This window comes from Dermacentor variabilis, chromosome 2 (assembly GCF_050947875.1).
Source record: "Dermacentor variabilis isolate Ectoservices chromosome 2, ASM5094787v1, whole genome shotgun sequence".
NCBI classification, from domain to species: Eukaryota; Metazoa; Arthropoda; class Arachnida; order Ixodida; family Ixodidae; genus Dermacentor; species Dermacentor variabilis.
The window spans coordinates 34,880,705-34,899,549 of NC_134569.1; the positions used below are offsets into that span (position 1 = coordinate 34,880,705).

Below are 18,845 nucleotides of genomic sequence, written 5' to 3' on the forward strand. Positions count from 1 at the left end.
TTTCATTTTATGTCCATGCGAATCAAACGCGCAGAACATCTCCATTTACATTAAAGAAGGCGACCTGGCTGTCGAAACAAAGTGCCCATCAGTGAATAGAAATTGCAGGTGATGTTTTTCATTGACGATGCTGTCATAAGCGCTACTGGATGATGAAGTGATACGTGGTTGATTTCCACTCTAGCGAGCAGGTATAACGTCTCTTACGCCGGCCCACCTCCGAGCAAGGACACTTATCACAATGGTCAAGATGACATGGCATGGGCTTAACGTGCTCAAAAGAAAGTATGTGGGCAATGAAAACAATTTTGAAGGTAACGTTATACCTGAAGAACCTGAGTCGTTCTCGCTTTTGTTGCCTTCTTCCCGGCGAAACTGAGACTCTTTTCTCTCTCTCTTCTTGCGTACATATCTATACATCTCAGCTTCGAATTCATTTATTTTATCCCACAGCTCGTATCCCGATAGTTTATACGGCTTTGGCAGAACAAACAGAGTGCAGAGAAGTCTAATCAATTAATTAATTACGCTTTATTTATTTATTCATTCATTTTTTCTGGACAAATACTTTCAGGACCCTGAGAGCATTACAGAAAGGAGTGGTAAAAATACAACAATCTCCAGAAAGCATATGACTAAAAGAAATAATGTAGTATGGCAATTTCGAACTTGGTAGTGTTAGCAGCGATGGTGTACTCGAACTGTAGTGCCAGATCTAAATCTATAAGTTCGTGGACGTATAGGTGTATGTGCTGTGGATGTCTGACCCTGTGACGTCATTTCTTTTCATTTTCCTACCACATATTTTTCATATATTATTATTTCTGATATGAATAAAAGAGTAGGCATCACCATTTACAGGGTGACCACATCTTCCTTTTATTTACATTTCAATAATAAAAAAATTGGGGGCACGGGGCTAAATCTGATAAGAGGCTTCTGTGATGCTTATATAAGTGCCGAGTGACGACAAAGCTGATGACTATGGTGATACAGTGATCATGATGATTGATTGCGATGCCAAGTATTAGGGCTGTTACGGGTTTCACCTGCTGTTTTCAAGTTTGTTTTCATATTTATAGTTACATGCCTATGAAGATACATGCGAGGACATCTTTCACTATGATATAACATTTACAACATTTCTGCTTTGAGAAAATCTGTTTATTTACATCTGATAAGTTGTTTCCCAATGATAATTGTCTAACAGGCTCACCGCTATATTTATACGTGAAATTAGTCCAACATGCACGAACTACTCTATCGCCATCGCTCAGAAAAACGGGAACTACGCGTTGTAAAGCCACACATATATGTTAGCTATACATGAGCCCTTTAATTGTTCTGCATAGGTGCCATACAATCCACGCGAATACCTGAAACTGCATGTATGACTCGACTTCTAACCCTAAAACGAGGTTAAAGGTTTATAGCGTGCGGCGTTCGACCAAAACTTACAACCTAATACAGGGGACAACGCCAGCGCTCGACATTTCACATAAGCCACCAATCAAAGGAGCTCACAATAAAGCATAGATTCGGGACACTTGATGATATTTACATACAGAAAATGAAGTTAAGTTAATAAGAGAAAGCGCAAATGAAGTTCACATTTAAAAGTGTGTCTTGTGATTTCTGCGGCTAGCGAACCCTGATATTGCCTTATCAAAATAAATATGTCCTAAAAGGTCCCGTTCGATGGGCATAACGGCTGTAGAGTTCAGTCTTCTCTTGCCGAGGGTTTAGCAAAGTCAATGCTTGATACAGGAAAGCTTTGAAAATGACCGTTCGGTCTCAAAATGTGTAACTAGATTACTCAAATAAATCCTCAGGGCAATATACACCTTAGGGAAAATGCTTAAGAATTTCGTTTACTCTTGGACATAATCTAAACATTTTGACTGCTTCTGCGCCCAGTCATCTAAGCCTCAAGCATTCTATGAGACGCAAATACGTAAACACTAATGCACTTTGATCTAGCGCACCTTGAAAAAACCGTGGTGGTCCAAAAAGTCCGAAGTCCCCTATATACTACGGCGTGTCTCAAAATCAAATATTGTACATAAATTCACAGAATTATTTTTTTACACTTGCAGACACACACGTACGTATCTGAACCCGGCGATCCTTCGCCTCTGCTACCCTGACATTTATTCATCCGACGATTGTAAAGCGTGCGGAGCCAGAGCGACGCTGCAGCACGTGCGATGGGTATTCACTGGTAGCGAGCAGCACAAATCCCCGACGAACAGGTTAGACGTGGCAGTCTCCAACTGAGGGGCGCGTTGGGAGGCGGCCCTGCTCAGCCACGAACTTGCCGATCAATTGTGGGCCTTCAGGCATGCCGAGGAAGCCGCCCGTGTCCAAGGACTCGAAGCCCTCACCTAGGCTGGATGCTTATGGCACCACCCCGCCCCAATCGCCAGACATTTTGAATAAAGTTTTCACTCACTTACTGCAAGCGCTAACAAAGTTTAAAGAGGAGACGCAGCATGGCAAACAAATAACCAATGGGTTTCTTTTCTTTGTGTGCTGCTGCAAACCCTTGTAGGAGTATTTTCCTGTGATATTGCTCGCATTATCATAGGGCTAGCCTCCGCATGTTGTCGACTGAAATGCCGTTCTCTTAAAGAAGAGAACACACGATTGTTGCGAAATGTTCACCAGCCTGTGATTCAATTGGTCCTACAAACCCAATGAATATTTCGTGTACGTCACCGCGTAGCCACTACCGGAGGACGCTGTAAAGCTGGTTCACATGGTAGAAATCTGGCCAGAAATCGACAACAAGGGAGTGATGGTTGGCTTTTTGCACAATCTGAACGATCTGCCTCCTAACAGTATCTGCTATCACGGCTAGAAACTCGTAGCAAGTCCAACTGTAAAATGAGATAGATAACCTTTGTCCTTGTTGCAGTGGCCAACAATGTGGTTAGTTAGGAACGGGTTGACCTCAGCCAGAACCTCTAGAATGCCCAGTAATTTATATTTCTAGGGGAGCCGAATGCCTCCTTTCTGCCTTTAAATGCCAAACCTCGCTTAGCCAGCATTGTGACAACAGCCTCGACACGTTTCAGTACCTCCTTGCAATACAAAGCCTGCGCGACAACCTGTTTAACAAGATGTTTGTCAATTGTCTCAACAGCAGTAGACCGGGCCATCCACGCAACCACTACCTTTCGGTAATCAGCGCTGCCTTCGCATACTCTTGACTTTTCCTACGCGTTTTCCTAATCACAGAATTATTTGGGCCTCTGCGAAACCCTTCTTAAGAATTCTTGCGGTAGGACGCTCCCTTGACGGCGCGTTAAACTTTAAGTAGGAAGAAACAGCACCAACTAAGACGATCACAAGTGGGGAGAACGACACAGAACAAGCGTCGTTCTCCCCACTTGTGATCGTCTTAGTTGGCGCTGTTCGTTCCTAATTCAAGTATGCACCATCAAGCCCAAATGAATGTTGTCCTGAACTGTGTTAAACTTTACATTCTTCAACCAAAACTTCACATGTGCTTGGTGAGTGGGTCTTTAAAAATGTTGAAGTACTCGTCATACAAAAAATGTTTCATGAGCCCCTGGCATTTGGGTGTAAGGGGCTGCGGCCGACTTATTTCATAGGTTAATGCAGAAATGCATTATCTAGCCACTTCATACTGTGACTTACCTCGGCAAAGGTAAGATGCCTTTATAAGGTGCACTTAAGCCTAAACTATGTGTCTGTGACCATTTATAGACTTCGCGTGCACCTTCAACTGTGCACTCTCCGCTAGTGCGCTCTCTTTCCTTATTTTTGTCTTTTAAAATCGAATAACTTTATTTGCTTCTTTGACCCTCGTTCGTTTGTTCGCTCTACTCGCTTAAATTTTCAATCATCGGCGATGGTTACTACACAGTTATTACTTTTTTTCTCCCCCAGTGCAGGGTAGAAAACCGGATGTGCACCTGGTTAACATCCCTACCTAACCTTGCTTCTCTCTCTTGTTTACGTCATGCACATTTATAAACTTCGACCGTTTCTGTTCAAACTCAAGTGCTAGGCAATAAAGACCAACCTGCAATGTACAGTGCGTCTGTTTACGCATAAGTTCGGAAGTCTTCAGAATTCAGAATGCGCAGGCTCAGAAAGCACGCGAAGTTACTTTAGCAAACATAATCCATCATATCGCAAGCTGCTGCTCGGAGCTTACGCAGAGCTCAAACGCAAACAGCCGGAGGCTTCGAACAAATTACGGATGGAGGGAGAAAATGTGGTCCCGAGCAGCATCGACGGGACCTGTGGGACTGCCGTTGACAGCTATCCACCTGTACACAAAAGCAAAAGTCGGCTCTCAGGTAAGGTGCTTTCACAGTTTTTAGACGTTTTGTTAGCGGATAAAAATATAATGACTTGTCGTATCGTCGACGACACAAGTCAGAACGAAATGTCGTGCCTTATATGATGACATTTGAAAACTGCATAGGCTGCCGTACTGTGACGGCGATCATTTTGCAATCTAAATCCGTTAATCCAATGGCTTCAATTGCGTTTTGTTGCTTCGTTTCTTCTTGACGAGTTCACTTCTCGGTTCTTCATGAGATTTCTGACCATTGTCGCCATCATAATATTTCGAAATGTTAGCGAGAGGGACGCAGAGAAATATGTGTTCAGAAATTGACACCTACCATTTTTTATAAGTTGTGCATGGAAGTGCTTACAAATCATACCCAATGTTGAGATATGGTAAAGTAAAAAAAAATGGAGTAAATCAGACAAAAATACAGGTAAAGTTAATGCACCGATCACACGCCTAGCATGTTGTGCACAAGTAATGTGCACTTTGTGCAGTGTGGTTTGTTGTGAAGGCGCACACTTTTCCTTGTTTAGGGCAGTGATCACACCAATTCAGGCTTCATCCCTAGGTCGTAGCTCTCTGCCTAGTTAAGAATTGTCTACTTGGCCACTTGCTTAATTTCTTTTACTTTGACTGCATGCGTCTTTAACTGCAGCTTGTTGGTTTTGACAGCCTCTTTTTTATTATCCGGTTCGTCGAGCCCATATGTTTCCGGCACAAACCGATGTGATACTAGCGCCCTTGACTGGTTGCGGGCAGAGCTGACAAAGTTGCAGCATTCCTCCCGTCCTTCATGTGACCTGACACTGGTGGCTACTCCGCTATAATCGAGGCATATTACTGACAGACTCGCACTTTCACATTGGTCGCAGCCGGAAGGAACACGGGAGAGAAAATAAGCGACAAATAAATGTAAACACTCGAAGACCAGATTCGTGGAGCATCACTTTGGGAATCGAGTGGCAGCACTTTAGACTCTTGCTTGAACCAACCTATGCAATGCCTTCTTGTGAACTCATTAGGTGAAAGATCAAAATGAACAGGTTTTATTTTTTTTTACCCTTGGCCTATGAGGCAGGAAGCTGTGAGATTTCAGCTACATTTTATGAAAAATTGACTATTGTTTTCGTCTGGGCTACAAAAGGTTCTACATGTTGAAAAAAAAGAAATTAAAAAAGAATCAATCATGTGTAAATGCGATGCTGAGAAAGCAGTGAAGATAACAACTCGAAGAACTACTACTTGTGATATGTGCCCCTTTTTTCTTCCTTTTTAGCTTAGAGTGTCGAGATGCATTCTGAGAGTGCAGCATCTTGACAGCCAGGGACGTGCAGAGACAGATTGTTTTCCTCGTTCTTCAAATTTCATATGAGGCGCGCGCGGTGATGCGCCCAATATCGGAAATGCTATCATCTTTGTGGTTTTAAACAGAGCGAAGAGCGCAAAAAAAGAAGGATCATATGCTTCTCTAGAGAGAGAAACGGAAGGTTTGACAGTAGGATCAACATTTAACTGATACGAAGCCGAAAGTCGTATTATTAGCGTTAGGCGCAGTATTTTAAACGTAGTGAGGCTTTGATATGAATATTTTTAGGAAAATTTGATTGGCTTGAAGGGAAATCACTTGTCTTGTGTTCAATAAAAAATATAGGAGATTTGGGGAGTATTATAAACACGATGAATTTTTTAAAATTCTTGCATATCTGTATGTTTATTTGATCACTTGCAAAAGCAATAAAGAATAATTCCCTTCTAAGTATCAGAGAAAGATGCCGAAATCGTCGAACGAGCTGTTTTCGCTAAATACACCAAACAAAATAAATATGACGACATTCGCAAAATTCACTCCGTGACAGATTCACTCTTGCTTGACGCATGGCAGTATGCGCAGGTAGAATATTCGAAGCTGTGTCTATATCCAGGATGTGCCGCACATAAACAAGTTTTCTAACTAGCCCGTCGAAGATTCTGTTAAGTTTTGTATGCGCATTTCGATAGTAATCCCAGCTCCGTTCGCAACTTGAAGATGATAATTGTATACATATTTGTATCGGCAGATGTAGGGGTGCGATCGGTTGACTGGTGTAAAAGCCTTTTCCTTAGTTGGATATATTCACACGCTTTACCTGAGTCCCATATCGCAGTCGCCCTGAACCAATCGCTGTTGAATTTGTTGGAGTATGGGATATCGAAACGAAAGTTCAAACACAAGTAGGCCTTTCCTTGGTTCTGTAGCCACCGCTTTTTCAAAAAATGTAATGTTCAACGACTTAGCCTAAGTATATGCCTACTTTTCTATGTTTTTTTCACATTTCGACAATATCTGTCGATGACCTCTATTATGATGAGGGAACCGACGCTCTCAGGGTTAAATTTGGGCACTCCCTACTTACATCACTTGAAAATTTTCTTGAAATATTGATTGTACTTACTTTCTTTCCTCTTGCTGCAAAATGAAAAAAAAGGAAATGTTCTTTCTCCGGCCTTTAAGTCATTACGCAAGCTGTGTAATACCCATTGCTATCGATGCCCTAAAGCACGCCACATAAAACTTAAACCAGCGGTCCTCATGAATGATGTCCGAGATACAACTAGAGGCAGTAAATTAAATTACCGGATAGCTTCATAAATTAAGCCTCATGGTTCAACTAAAAGTCAGCCAGCTACGTGCACGAGCACTCGCAGAAGCTGCATGCATTATGTATGCTTCTCAGTGAAGAATTCTTTCGCAAGTCACAGTCATGGTTTTTGCTGGTTCGCATTTTATTTTAAAAAATTTCCTATCATATATTCCCAGCATGAGGGAAATGCAGATAATACTTTAGTGCCTAGCAACAATTACGAAAGAAAGTGCCCGCTAACAAAAAAAAGCGTTATTCGAACGGCAATTTAGGATGTTTAATGGTCCCTCTTCTCTCTGGTTGACGAAAAAAGAAATCGTTTACCCCAGTCGAGGATGCTGCTGCTTAAAGTGCCGCCCTTCTCGGAATACATAATCGGCGCAGCATGCTTTTAACGGAGGTAAAATTACGCGCACCATTATGGCTCGCTTCTGTGTTTGTTGCGCGAAGTTTCTTTTTCATTCCTGATTTAAACCTAAAAAAACAAATCAGAAGCTGATAATATGGTTCAATAAAATCGACGGTTTAAGAAAAACAAAACCCATTAGCGTCGCTGTTATGAAGGCGCAGGTCGCTTTGCAGCTAACACGGAAAAATGTGTACGCTTTAAGGCACGCTCAATTGCTGCGTTCAGTATTTGATGACCTTTCCTTTTCATCAGGGTAGATCAGCGATACCATTTACGTAGAGGTTTGTGGATGTGACGAAAGAGTAAAAGGACTATAGCGACTTCGCGCCTTATAAAATGTCATTACTGGGGTCTACATAGTGTAAGATGGGCATCCTAATTCTGACTTCGTCAAGCAGCTGCTAGTCAAGAGTGTAAGAAAACAGGTACAACGAGCTCAGGAAATATGGGGTTCTCTAAAATGTAAGAAGCGTTGCGCAAGTCTTTGATAGCCTGCGGGGTGAGTATACGCTGTCGACATATTAAGATTTGGAGCACGCACGTTTCGAAACAATTTTACGACCCTGCCCCCACCCTGTTTCTTTCTCCCTGTGGCACAACGATGGTTATTGAGAACGTTACGACGGAAGTTAATTGGACAGTGCAGACAATATTGGCAAATGGTGCGTAGGTTGTAAGGAGTGCACATCTTTCTCTCTTTGAACGTGCCTTAGTAAACTCGCGCTATTCCTCGTAGCAGGGAAGAACCTGAGTGCCGCTTATTCTGTGATTGAAACCAGCTACTGGACCAAACCGCGATAAGTCCATAACCACAAATAATGACTCCGCATCAAGGCGTTCACAAAAATACAACAGGCTGATTTTGCTTTGTTCGGTACAGTAATCAATTATATTTTGTTTGTTCTTGCCACGCTGGTTGTGTTTCCACAGGTTCCTTAATAAAACGAATTGATTACCGAGCGTTCACGTTGTGACGCTGTTTTATAGTCGAGCTTGCGTAGTTACAAACGTTTTTGTGGACAGAGAACGTTCGACGATACGACGTTGTGGCGGACGAGAACATTGAGATGGCGTAGCAACATGTTGTGAACAATCAGCATCTCTCCTTCTTTATTAAGGGAATTTGCCAGTAGGCGTATGTTGTATAAACTGGACAAAGAGAAACACCAAAAACACACACCCAACTTTTGCAAATACAAGTAGCGCATAAATGCATGAGTTTGCGCGTTTCTTTTCCGTTGTCCAACGAGTTGTAGTTTCCTGGTGCTAAATTCACCTAAGCTCGAAAGAGTTATTGCGGTTTAAATACTCGCACAGCCGCGATGCATGCCACTATTTCGTTTCATCTTGTCACGTTAAATATGTTTCTTCGCATGTTCCTTAATACTAATTGCCAGAGGACGCAGAGGGTGGGTTTTGTTCAGGGTCTTGTGAAAAATTGGCCCTGCTGAATTTATAAACAATGGAAGGGGGCCATTGTGGCTTAAGTACGGAGCCGTGATGCAAGATAAAGGATGGTCGTAAAACATATATTAAGGCCACTCCAATCCAGAAAGGGGCGCATGAAAATAAAAGCTCCTATCAAGCTCAAGAAAGCGCTCGGTGGATGCCTGCGTGTCTCGAGTCATTATCAAAATTGCCTAGGCGGAATTCCTCGAAACGAGACAGGCCGGCTTAATCGTGCTGCGTCGACGCAGCCGTCGGCGAGGCAAACAACCCTTCATTTGTCATTGCGAAACTCCGATCGTGGTTTTCCCGGCATCGAATTCAAATGTTCTGAAGCGCCATTCACGTGCATTGTGGGGCGTCCTCGGGGAACGGCAACGTCCTCAGCGATTGTCGTCTTAGGCTCTCAACGGCGCAGTGCGTGGCAAAGTTTTCCAACAGTGTGTACATTGTTCTGGGTTCTTCGTCTTAGACAGTCATGACTGAAAAGAAAGGGAGGATATTGAACAGATTGAAAAGGTCCTTTGGTTGCCCCTTTATTGTGAAAGAGACGAAGAGTTGGTGAGATATACCTCTTCATTGTTTTCAAGTGGTTTAGAAAAAACTTGCCGTGGGTGGGCTCAGTTGATTACCCAGAAAGCAGTTATCTGGAGCCATTTCTGTCTCTGAACATCACGGAACCTCGGCAACGTTGTCGGTAAACAAACTGTTTGTTTAAACTGTATTCTCATGCTCTCAACCTTCACACCTTGCAATCAAGCGTATCGCTCAGCTAACTGAGTCATAAGGATCGGGACAAGGAAGAGGAGAGAAAGCGAATGCAGGGGGGGCAACTAGACGCGCGTCCTATTTGCTAAGCTTTGAGGAGGAAACGTGCTTAAGGGATGAAACGAAAGAAAGAAAGAAGAGTGACGAAGTCACGAGCAGTCCGAAAACAAGGGGCCGCCCATGATCCCTACCATCGGTCACTAAGACCAGTCAAATTCAAAAACTGCATAACGCCCCCGTTGCTATCAGAATATTTGATTTATGGGCTAGCACAGAAGTTTACCGGGTCAGTTCGTGCCAACAAGCAGCTAGGAATCTAAAAAAGTCGCAGTTTCACCAAAAAGACGAAGCATCGATAGAAATCGCAAATTGAAGGACAACTATACGAAGCTAAGTTAGTAGTTTTACCGGCCGTGTAAACTTGTATACATAGGCACACTATCTAAATTAACAAGCACGATGTCACGCACGCATAGGCAAACATGAACACATCTGACTTGATGACCAAGGAAACATGCTGTCAAAACGCTGGAGTGAGGAAGCGTGGCAGCAGCAGCGAGCGAGCTATCCTTCGCGCTGCCTCTCGCATCAACGCAAAATAAGCTGCAAAAACACAGCGCACGGCGGACTCCGTCCTCGTCGCAGGTGGATTTCAAGACACAGCAGCCCGAGCGAGATCGCGCCCGCCCGGAGAATTAATCCTTTCTTAAATGCGATCCATTGAAGCCGTTTGGGATCCGAAAGGGATAAAATTTCCGCTTTTCTCATTTCTTTTTGTGAGCAATGCAGTGCGGTGGTGTGGTAACCAAGCCATGCATTTTTTGGTTAACCCAACATGAAGAAGTGAAGACCAATCTTGGAAATTCTTAAGTAAATATTTGTTAGGTTGCATGGCTAGGTTGTGCGAAAGGGCATATTGCGCTGGTACTGCATCGCAGTCATTGACTTAGGGCTACGAAGTCTGGGTCACTGACACTCTCGCAAGGGAATTGGCCAGGAAGCCGGCAGTTAAAGACGGCCGGGTTAAGTGACAGAATAAGAGAGAAACCACACAAAAATATGCCATTTATAAAGTAATATTACAAAAGGTTAATCATAAGAGACAAATACTCGTGAGAAGAACGTATGGTTCAAAAAAGAAAAAAACAAATTCGGAGGAATAAAATAATTCTCAGTAGAATGACAATAGTTGAAACGAATCCGATTTAATGTTCAGTACACTTTTATTACCATTTTTTTCAATTCATATAGCTACCCGAAAAACATCTTTATGTTCCCTCGAAATAAGTGAAGAATGTTCTCGATGGGTGCAATCAACCAAACGGCCAAAAAGAAAAAAAAGAAGAAGAATACTCTGTAAAAGCTTTTCAGCAGTAGAAGGAAATCACAAGGCAGAAAACTGAAAGTGGGCTTCACCCTAAGCCCCCTATGGCTTCGTTTGGAATGGCTTCAAATAGCTCTCGGCAAGTGTGAACCCTATTGGTGTACATTGCTTTAAATCACGTGTGTGACACCGCTGCAGCCAGAGACTGTACATCGGTCTGTATCCTTTCACCGGGCTTTGAAAAGAAAGACTCGCGTGCCAAACTTCTTCCTTGTCCCGCGTTCATGCTCTAAACCAGCAAATGACAGTTGCTACCTGTCATTGAATGTTGGTCAAAGACAGCAACTTTGTACTGGATACAGACATGCCACAAGAAATAAAAAGAACGGTTTTGGGGTATGGTGCCTGTGAGCAACACTCATCAGTAATGTTTTAATCTGCTTCGCTGACCTGGCAGTTAGGCGATGTTGGGCCAGAGATGCCTGGACGGAAGGGGACGACTAGGCACGCTGTTCATTGTTTCATCTGTCCTTGTGCACTTTTAAGGTATAGAATAAATAAGTAACGAAGGAGTTCGCATTTTTGGTGCTGCGCATATTTATGGGAACCTTTAAAGGATATTGTAGATCGCGTTAGGTTATAAAGCTTACTTTCAGTTGTTATAATTATGCAACTCATTATAACCAATCCGTGAACTTCTGAATGTTAGCGTATAACTCAACTACATTTTCACCGCTAACGGAAGGCTGTTAAGAGTTGTGGTAGAACGTCCTTCAGTGTCGTCGTTATCTTCTAACGGACGTAAATTGGTAAACATCTGTTACTTATTTTTGCTTTCGAGACTTCGAGGGCAGTGTTACCGGAAGCAGTGAGCTTGCCTGCTGTCCGACGTTCCATTCACTGCTGGCTTCGTCGTTTCAGCTGCGCACTAACCTGCGGCCTTGTCCGCGCTAATACGCAGCGTACTACGTGCCACGCACTCAGCTTCACTCAGAGCAGTCAGACGAGTTCGTCGCCGGTTAATTGCTTGCGGCAGGCTGAGAAATTGAAACAAGCGCGAAACAGGAACACAATGAAAAGTTTCCGGCTGCGCCGCAGGCCTTATTTTCCGATCAGCCGCAACTCATCCGTCCCACGCACTGGCTGTTACCGCGCTCGCCGAGCGTTTCGCGCTGGCGCCTCTCAATGGCGACCGCGACCCCTGGACTCATTCGATCCCCGGCCGCACGCCTGCGCTCGAAGAGTGGCATCTCAGGGTCGGCACACCGCCAAGCGCTCGCGTTCGCGCGCTCGCCTCTGCAGGTCGGCAGCGTGTGCGCCGAGGCGCTCGACGACAGCGGCTCGGATCCAATTTGCGGCTAATCCCAGCGCACCGCAGATCACACTCAGGAGCAGGCGCCGCGCGCCAATCTCGGCCGCGCAGGCGCTTCCCGCAGGCCCGCCGCCACACCTAATCCCGAAAGCGACTCTCGGGGACACGTAACTTTGTTTGCGTAAGCCGCCGCCGCCGCCGCCAAGGACGACGCTGTGGGAACGCCAGTAATTCCTCCCCGGAGCTGACCGCAACGTTTGCGCGAGACGCAGTTGTTGCCTCTCCCCTCGATCTGTCGTCGCCGCTCGCTGACGCTCGACGCCCCCGCACCCCGCGCCACTCCTCGGCCGTAGCTACCGCCCGATCAGCGCGCGTCCTGTCCACTATTCCCCCGCAGTCTTAATATCGCTCCGCGCCAACGGGCCTTCGGCGAGCACCACTCCTCCTCTTGGCGCCAATGGCAACAAATTGACGAGCAAACCTCTCCTCCACGCTTTCTCCTCTGGAAGTGGATGTGCGTTTTTGTACAGTGTGTAGCGCCTTGGCGCGTGGAGTTGGAGTGAGTCTTCTGCGCGGAGATTTACTACGCCTGTATTTATAACTGGCTGGCAGAGTTGTAGGAGGCGTCCGTTCGACTGCGCAAAGCTGGTCAATGGATATGAAAGTGTATATATATATATAGCTATCTCTCCTGGCAGTGTGCTTCGATTCGTTCCTAACGAGAAGCTCCTAGAAAAAGAACTCCGATCCCGCTTAGATATTTAAGGAACTATGCACACTACCTCCGTAGGGGGGTTAAAAGCGTTCCGTAGCGTGGGTTAAATGGGGTCTAACAGGAGAGGTTGGACACAATACGCCTCCGGCTACTTCCTTTCACTTCTATGCAAAAAAAAAAAGAAGAAAGAGAAATAAATGCGTTTCCTGTTTCGTAGGTCTACGCTTATTTTCGTTAAATGGCGGATGCCAAGGATTGCACCATATGAATGGAAAGTATTCGGCAGATGCGCCTCACGAACCGATTGATTATATTTAATGAATAAAGGCTGGCTACCGACACCTTGTAATGTCAGAAATTTTCCTGATCGTTCTTGGTAAATAAATACATGCTTCTTCAAATTGGTGACTTCTTCTTCTGATAAGGAACATAGATAAGTGAAACTAAGGAGCTGCTATGTTATTCCTTAATTTAGCAGAATTTACCCAACAGTTCTAAAGGCTTAAACGGATATGTTGTTAAGCGGAAAAAATAGAAACTATGTTAGCAGAAGTACGAGCTCTAACAATGGTTACCAAGAAACACGGCGTGTAAGAGGCTATTACGCGAGGCCCCGGCACCCAGAACAAATAGACAGAAAGCGAATACAGTAAGAAGACGGAAGGCTTAAAAACTGGAATTAAGAAATCTTTCTTTGCATTGTGGCATGATTCTTAAGCATGTATGGCTTCTAGCGGACACATTAAAGTTCGGCAAGTCGTCAATAGCAAGTGTTCGACTGCACCTCAAAACAGGAAACATAGATTCATTTGCCGATGTCTCGACTTCTTTCAGTTCCTCCCCAATTACAAGTACGGCGCACCAACATATGTAGCACAAATCCTCTTACTGGGAAATTGCATTCACACTCGCGCAGATAAATCAATCCGACTTCTTCTGCAGCGTGGTTGCTGAAGTCGTAGAAATCAATCCGTTCTCGCCTTCATTGTTCCGTCGAGATCACATTGTTCCTAAATTTCGGTAAGGCCGACGCAAGAAATGTGAGAGGGAAGACACCCTTTAATTCAGTACTCTGAAACCCGTATTCTCCCTCATCCGTTTTATCTCTTTGCAAAAAGGAGGAATTTCCAGATTAAACGAGCTTGTAAGTGACTCGCAAACCCTCTCCTCCTTTCTCTCTACCCTCTCTTGTTGTGGAGCGTACGTGCTTCGAATGCGGACGTGATCGATGGGGACATCGCCCTTTGAAGCAGGTCGATGCATTCCATACGCGGAGCTGTCAAAAACGCACAAAATTATACGAGACGAGGGAGGCGAAACAGAAGAGTAAAGATGAGAGACAGCCTCGACAATGGTAGCTTTTTTATTGTATCGTACTGAATATTATGTTGTTTATGGACTTTTACGTAGCTGCGCTCCGAGAGGATATGACGAGCGAGGGCGACGGATATCAGGTCACTTTTGTATGCATGCGTAATGAGATCACTCCCTATCTTCAGACGTATCGGGAAGCACCTAATATAAGCGCTGTCACGCTGAGCGAGCATTAGTCTTTCTCTCCTTCAATTTGCGAGTAACAGGGTTGGGTCCTTTCGAAGTGACTGTATACGCCATCGATCGTTCGCTGCACGTGGAACCCATTTGTCGTCCTCAGTGGTTCGCAAACGGGTCCACGTTTTTAAGTACTTTAAGCGTCTTTAGGGCATCGAAATTAATTTTTCTCCGTTTGCAGGAAGGTTCAGCTGCGCTTAACTCACGCTCATGTCAGTTCGTGAGGATAATTATCCTCTTTTACAGAGGGAGAAAAAAAAAACGTTCTTCGCACGTTCTCAGAGTGAGAAAGTAGATAAGCGTAAATTTATTTTGATGCGAAAGCGTCAAATAGCCCATTCAGCAATAAAGCCGGCGTATTGTCATCTGTAGCAGCAAAACGATACCTAAAGTCCCGTTGTCATTGGCTGCGACGACACGTTCCGAGCGGGCCTCGGCAGAGTCCCCATTGGCTACAACGCCATATCACGAGCTTCGTGTCGACGGAGTTACCGTTGGGTCCGACGCCCCGCCACGAGCTGAGACTTGACGGAGCACAGCGGGCGAAAGGGGACACCTGCTGCAGCAATAGCGTGCCAGGTCTTGCTTGAGGGGAGCGTTTATTGCCGCGATGCCTCATCGTCCTCGCTCTCAACGCGAGCGCTCCTCGACGGAGCAGAGCCAACGCCTCCTAGATAACAGGCCTGTCCACTTTGCTTTATGACGTCATGCTACTTGGACCGAAATTTCTACTGTCAAGCCCTGCGGGACGAAAGCGGTGGTGTCAAACTCACAAGCGGCTTTGTTGGAAGCATCCCTTTTAGATTCTATGGCGTTCGTGCTAGCGAACCCATAGGACGCATGACGTCATGTATCGAAATGCACAGGCCTTGTGTTATGTAGGAGGCGTTGGCAGAGCGGGCGAAACGGAACGCCTGCTGCTGAGTTGCTGCGTTCCAGGTGCTGCGTGCGGTTAAAGGGCATCGTCACGACGCGTCGCCCGACGGGTATTGCCGCATCGATGGCTTGCGGCGTTGGCGCCGCAGGATGCTACTGCTCGCTGAGTCGGACAGCACGTACCCTTATAATACATTACTCGCAGCGAAAACTCGAAGGACCGCTCACCGCCGTTCAACTAGACATTAATGGTTTCTCATTCTCAACTCATAAGAAGTGTTTAGGAGTCCTCAAACTTTTTTTCTTCTATGTTCTTTTCAGCTGCAAGGCCCGCTTGCAGTTTCAGAGCATGAAGGCTCTTATAACTTGCACCGCCAGCTTCGTGGTCTGTATATTTTTTTCAAGGGTGTACCTATGATGAACATAACAAACGACTCTTACCGGTATCAGAGTGGTACTGGTGTTAATTATATCCACGAATTTAGAATGATGATATGTTATAGTCTTCGGCAGTTACTGGTGTTAAACATCTAGTGCCCCTGTCGTTGACGATAATAGTTCCCTGACAACCAATCAGTCATAAAAATATATTTCAGAGCAATGAAGAGGGAACAAATAATAGCATTGAAGTGACTTATGGCGACAATTATAAATAATGGCATTGGATTGACTTATGCAAATTTGCATAGGTGAATTCAATGCCATAATTTATAATTGTCGTTATTGTTGGGCGCTTTTATTGGCATTTTTTTCCTATAATAGTAACTTAACAACGGCAGTTTTGAACGATTTCTACATTGCAGCGTTTATCGCTCCGTCTTCACACATTTGATGCAGTTTGCGCTCGCGCTTCATTCTTAAGCTCTGCCTTTGCAGACTCAACCTACTTTATTTATTGATGAATTGCTTTATACACCACATTTGCATGTGACACTCTGATGTGTCTTCATGCTTGCATGAACATCTTGTTTATACATCTTAATGCTATGCCAGAAGTTCAGTTACCTAGACTTTCACAATCTGCGTAAGCGTTTATTGAAGAGAACACCATTCATGATTCTAGTAAACTGAACTAACCTAACTAAATGGACTTACTGAATGTTCTCTTTGTGCCGTGCTAGTCGTTGTTTTTCTATGCAGTAAGCAATTTTCGTAGGCCTTAGTCGGATGTGTATCCATTTGTGTGTGTGTGTGTGTGTGTGTGTGTGTGTGTGTGTGTGTGTGTGTGTGTGTGTGTGTGTGTGTGTGTGTGTGTGTGCGTGTGTGTGTGTGTGTGTGTGTGTGTGTGTGTGTGTGTCCTGACCTGACGTCATCGATTATCGCGCAAACTAACTAAATGTGCCGAGAGCGCATGCTAACCATAAAATTTCGACACAGGGCTGTGGCCGCAACCATATTGATATCATTTACATATAATTTGCATATAATAGCACGTGCATCTCGGAATATACAGGCTGACTTTGCCTCAATTACTTTTGTGAACCACCTTCAGAGAAAGCTGGTTTAGAGGCAAGTAAATAACATGCTGAAGTGCCTAGCGCAAGAGTGGACACGGGACACAACAAGCCGACATGGACAAGCGCATATTACAAAAAGGTATGCATATATATTCTCGCGAACTGGATCATAATCAGTTGTAATCGTGCCAGACAACATGGTAATCGCAAAGCATTCTTGAGCATTCGACGAAACCCTTTCTCTCCGCAATGTTGCATGATTTTGATTGCCTGATGTCGAATGTTCAAGAGGAGTCGTGTATGACACATCTCTTTCCTGCGGGCAGGGTTACGTGGGACAAACGGGAAGGTGCCTAAACGTGAGACTACAGGAACATAATGAGAAAGTTCAATAAGGGAGAGAGGGTTTCCTTGCGTTCAATTGCTCCCAATGCAAATATCATCCACTCTTTTAAGAAACATAAATAATAGCAAGAGACGGGCAGGAAAACACTAGACTCATCATTATTGAGGTAGTGGCTATCGCAGAAGGAAACTGCGTTAGCAAACCGTCCCTAGCATTGACTGCTAAAGAATTTGCATTCCTGTGGTCTGTATGTGGGAGGCCGCCTTAAGCCTTGGCCCGGCCATGGTGGGCTCTTGTTTATTTGTGATGACCATGTTGTCTTGCACGATTGCAACTGATTATGATGCAGTGCGCGAGAGTATATATACGTACCTTTTTGTAATAAACACCAGTTGGAAGTTTGTGCTTGTCCTTGTTGCCTTTTTGTGTCCCGTGTCCACTCTTGCGCTAGTCACTTCATCATGGGATGCCAACTAGCCCGGTCTCACACCCTGCTTGAGTAAATAACACCCTATCATACCAATTAAGCAAGATTCGAACTGAACAAGACGAGAACTTCATGACGCAGAGAGGAACTCGAATTAAGACGCACAAAGAGAACTGGAGTGAGCACGCACCGTCTTATCGCCGAGGTTGTTGACGATGCAGTGGAGGTAGGCGGTCTGTCCGAGCTGCGACGTGACATTGCGCTCCGTGCTGTTGTCAAAGGATGGGAACAGGCGACTCGTGGGAGGCCACATGTCGTCGCCAAGTCGAGCCTCGCTCTCGTCCACCACAGCCTTGCGTTGTCGGAGGCTCTCGGCGGTTGCGTCACCGCCTCCGTCTTCGGTGGCGGTCAGTGTCGTCAGCCGGACAGCCGGCGTCAGCATGGCCGAAGACGAGAGATGCCGCGATGAATCTGCGAGACAGAAAGAAATTATGAAAGTTGACTGAGATGTCGACGTCGTGGTCACCTCTCTCTGTCTCTCTCTCTCTCTCTCTCTCTCTCTCTCTCTCTCTCTCTCTCTATCTATCTATCTATCTATCTATCTATCTATCTATCTATCTATCTATCTATCTATCTATCTATCTATCTATCTATCTATCTATCTATCTATCTATCTATCTATCTATCTCTTTCTTTCTTTCTTTTTTTTTACACGCATTCATTTAGAATTACGCCATAATGAAATGTGCACCAAACATTTAGAGAACAAGAGCTGTTTTTACCATCCCACTGTAGCCTTCGGGCGATATGTAGGCAACGTAACGAACAATAAAAAAATTTTGCCGGCTACTATTTCTGTGAGGTTATTTGCCTAGTTTGGAATGGCCTTCTTTACAATGTGCATCGACACCCGGTTACTATCTAAGGGCTTTCCTTTTTGCTGTCGTTATTTCTTTTTTGTTCCTTTATTTCTTTCTTTTTTGATAACATAACATTCAGGAATAAAAAATGGAGAAGAATCAGTCTCCGTGTAATACACCGGAGGAACTACACGAAGTGGAAGTTATGGGCTCTGGTGCTATAAGTGCATTTTTCGTTCCCCTTTTACAGTCAGCGTTCGAGCCTTTTGGTTTTTAACATGACAACGTTTGTTCCAACGAACATTTCTTTTTCTTCCTGTGATGTATATCAGTACGCTAGAAAGCGCCCTATAAGAGCCCGACCTCTGATTTTGCAGACCCAAACTCCAGGTTTCTCTTTTAC

The 18,845-nt window shown here is 44.6% G+C and overlaps 1 protein-coding gene across 1 annotated transcript in view; it reads right to left on the minus strand.

Annotated features, from left to right (window-relative positions):
• LOC142571625 (zwei Ig domain protein zig-8-like) overlaps window positions 1-18,845 on the minus strand; it is a 262,564-nt gene that overhangs the window by 47,269 nt on the left and 196,450 nt on the right. The window contains exon 2 of the mRNA XM_075680134.1: window positions 17,773-18,053. Within this exon, the coding sequence (XP_075536249.1) occupies window positions 17,773-18,053 (281 nt within the window). The remainder of the gene's footprint in view (window positions 1-17,772; window positions 18,054-18,845) is intronic.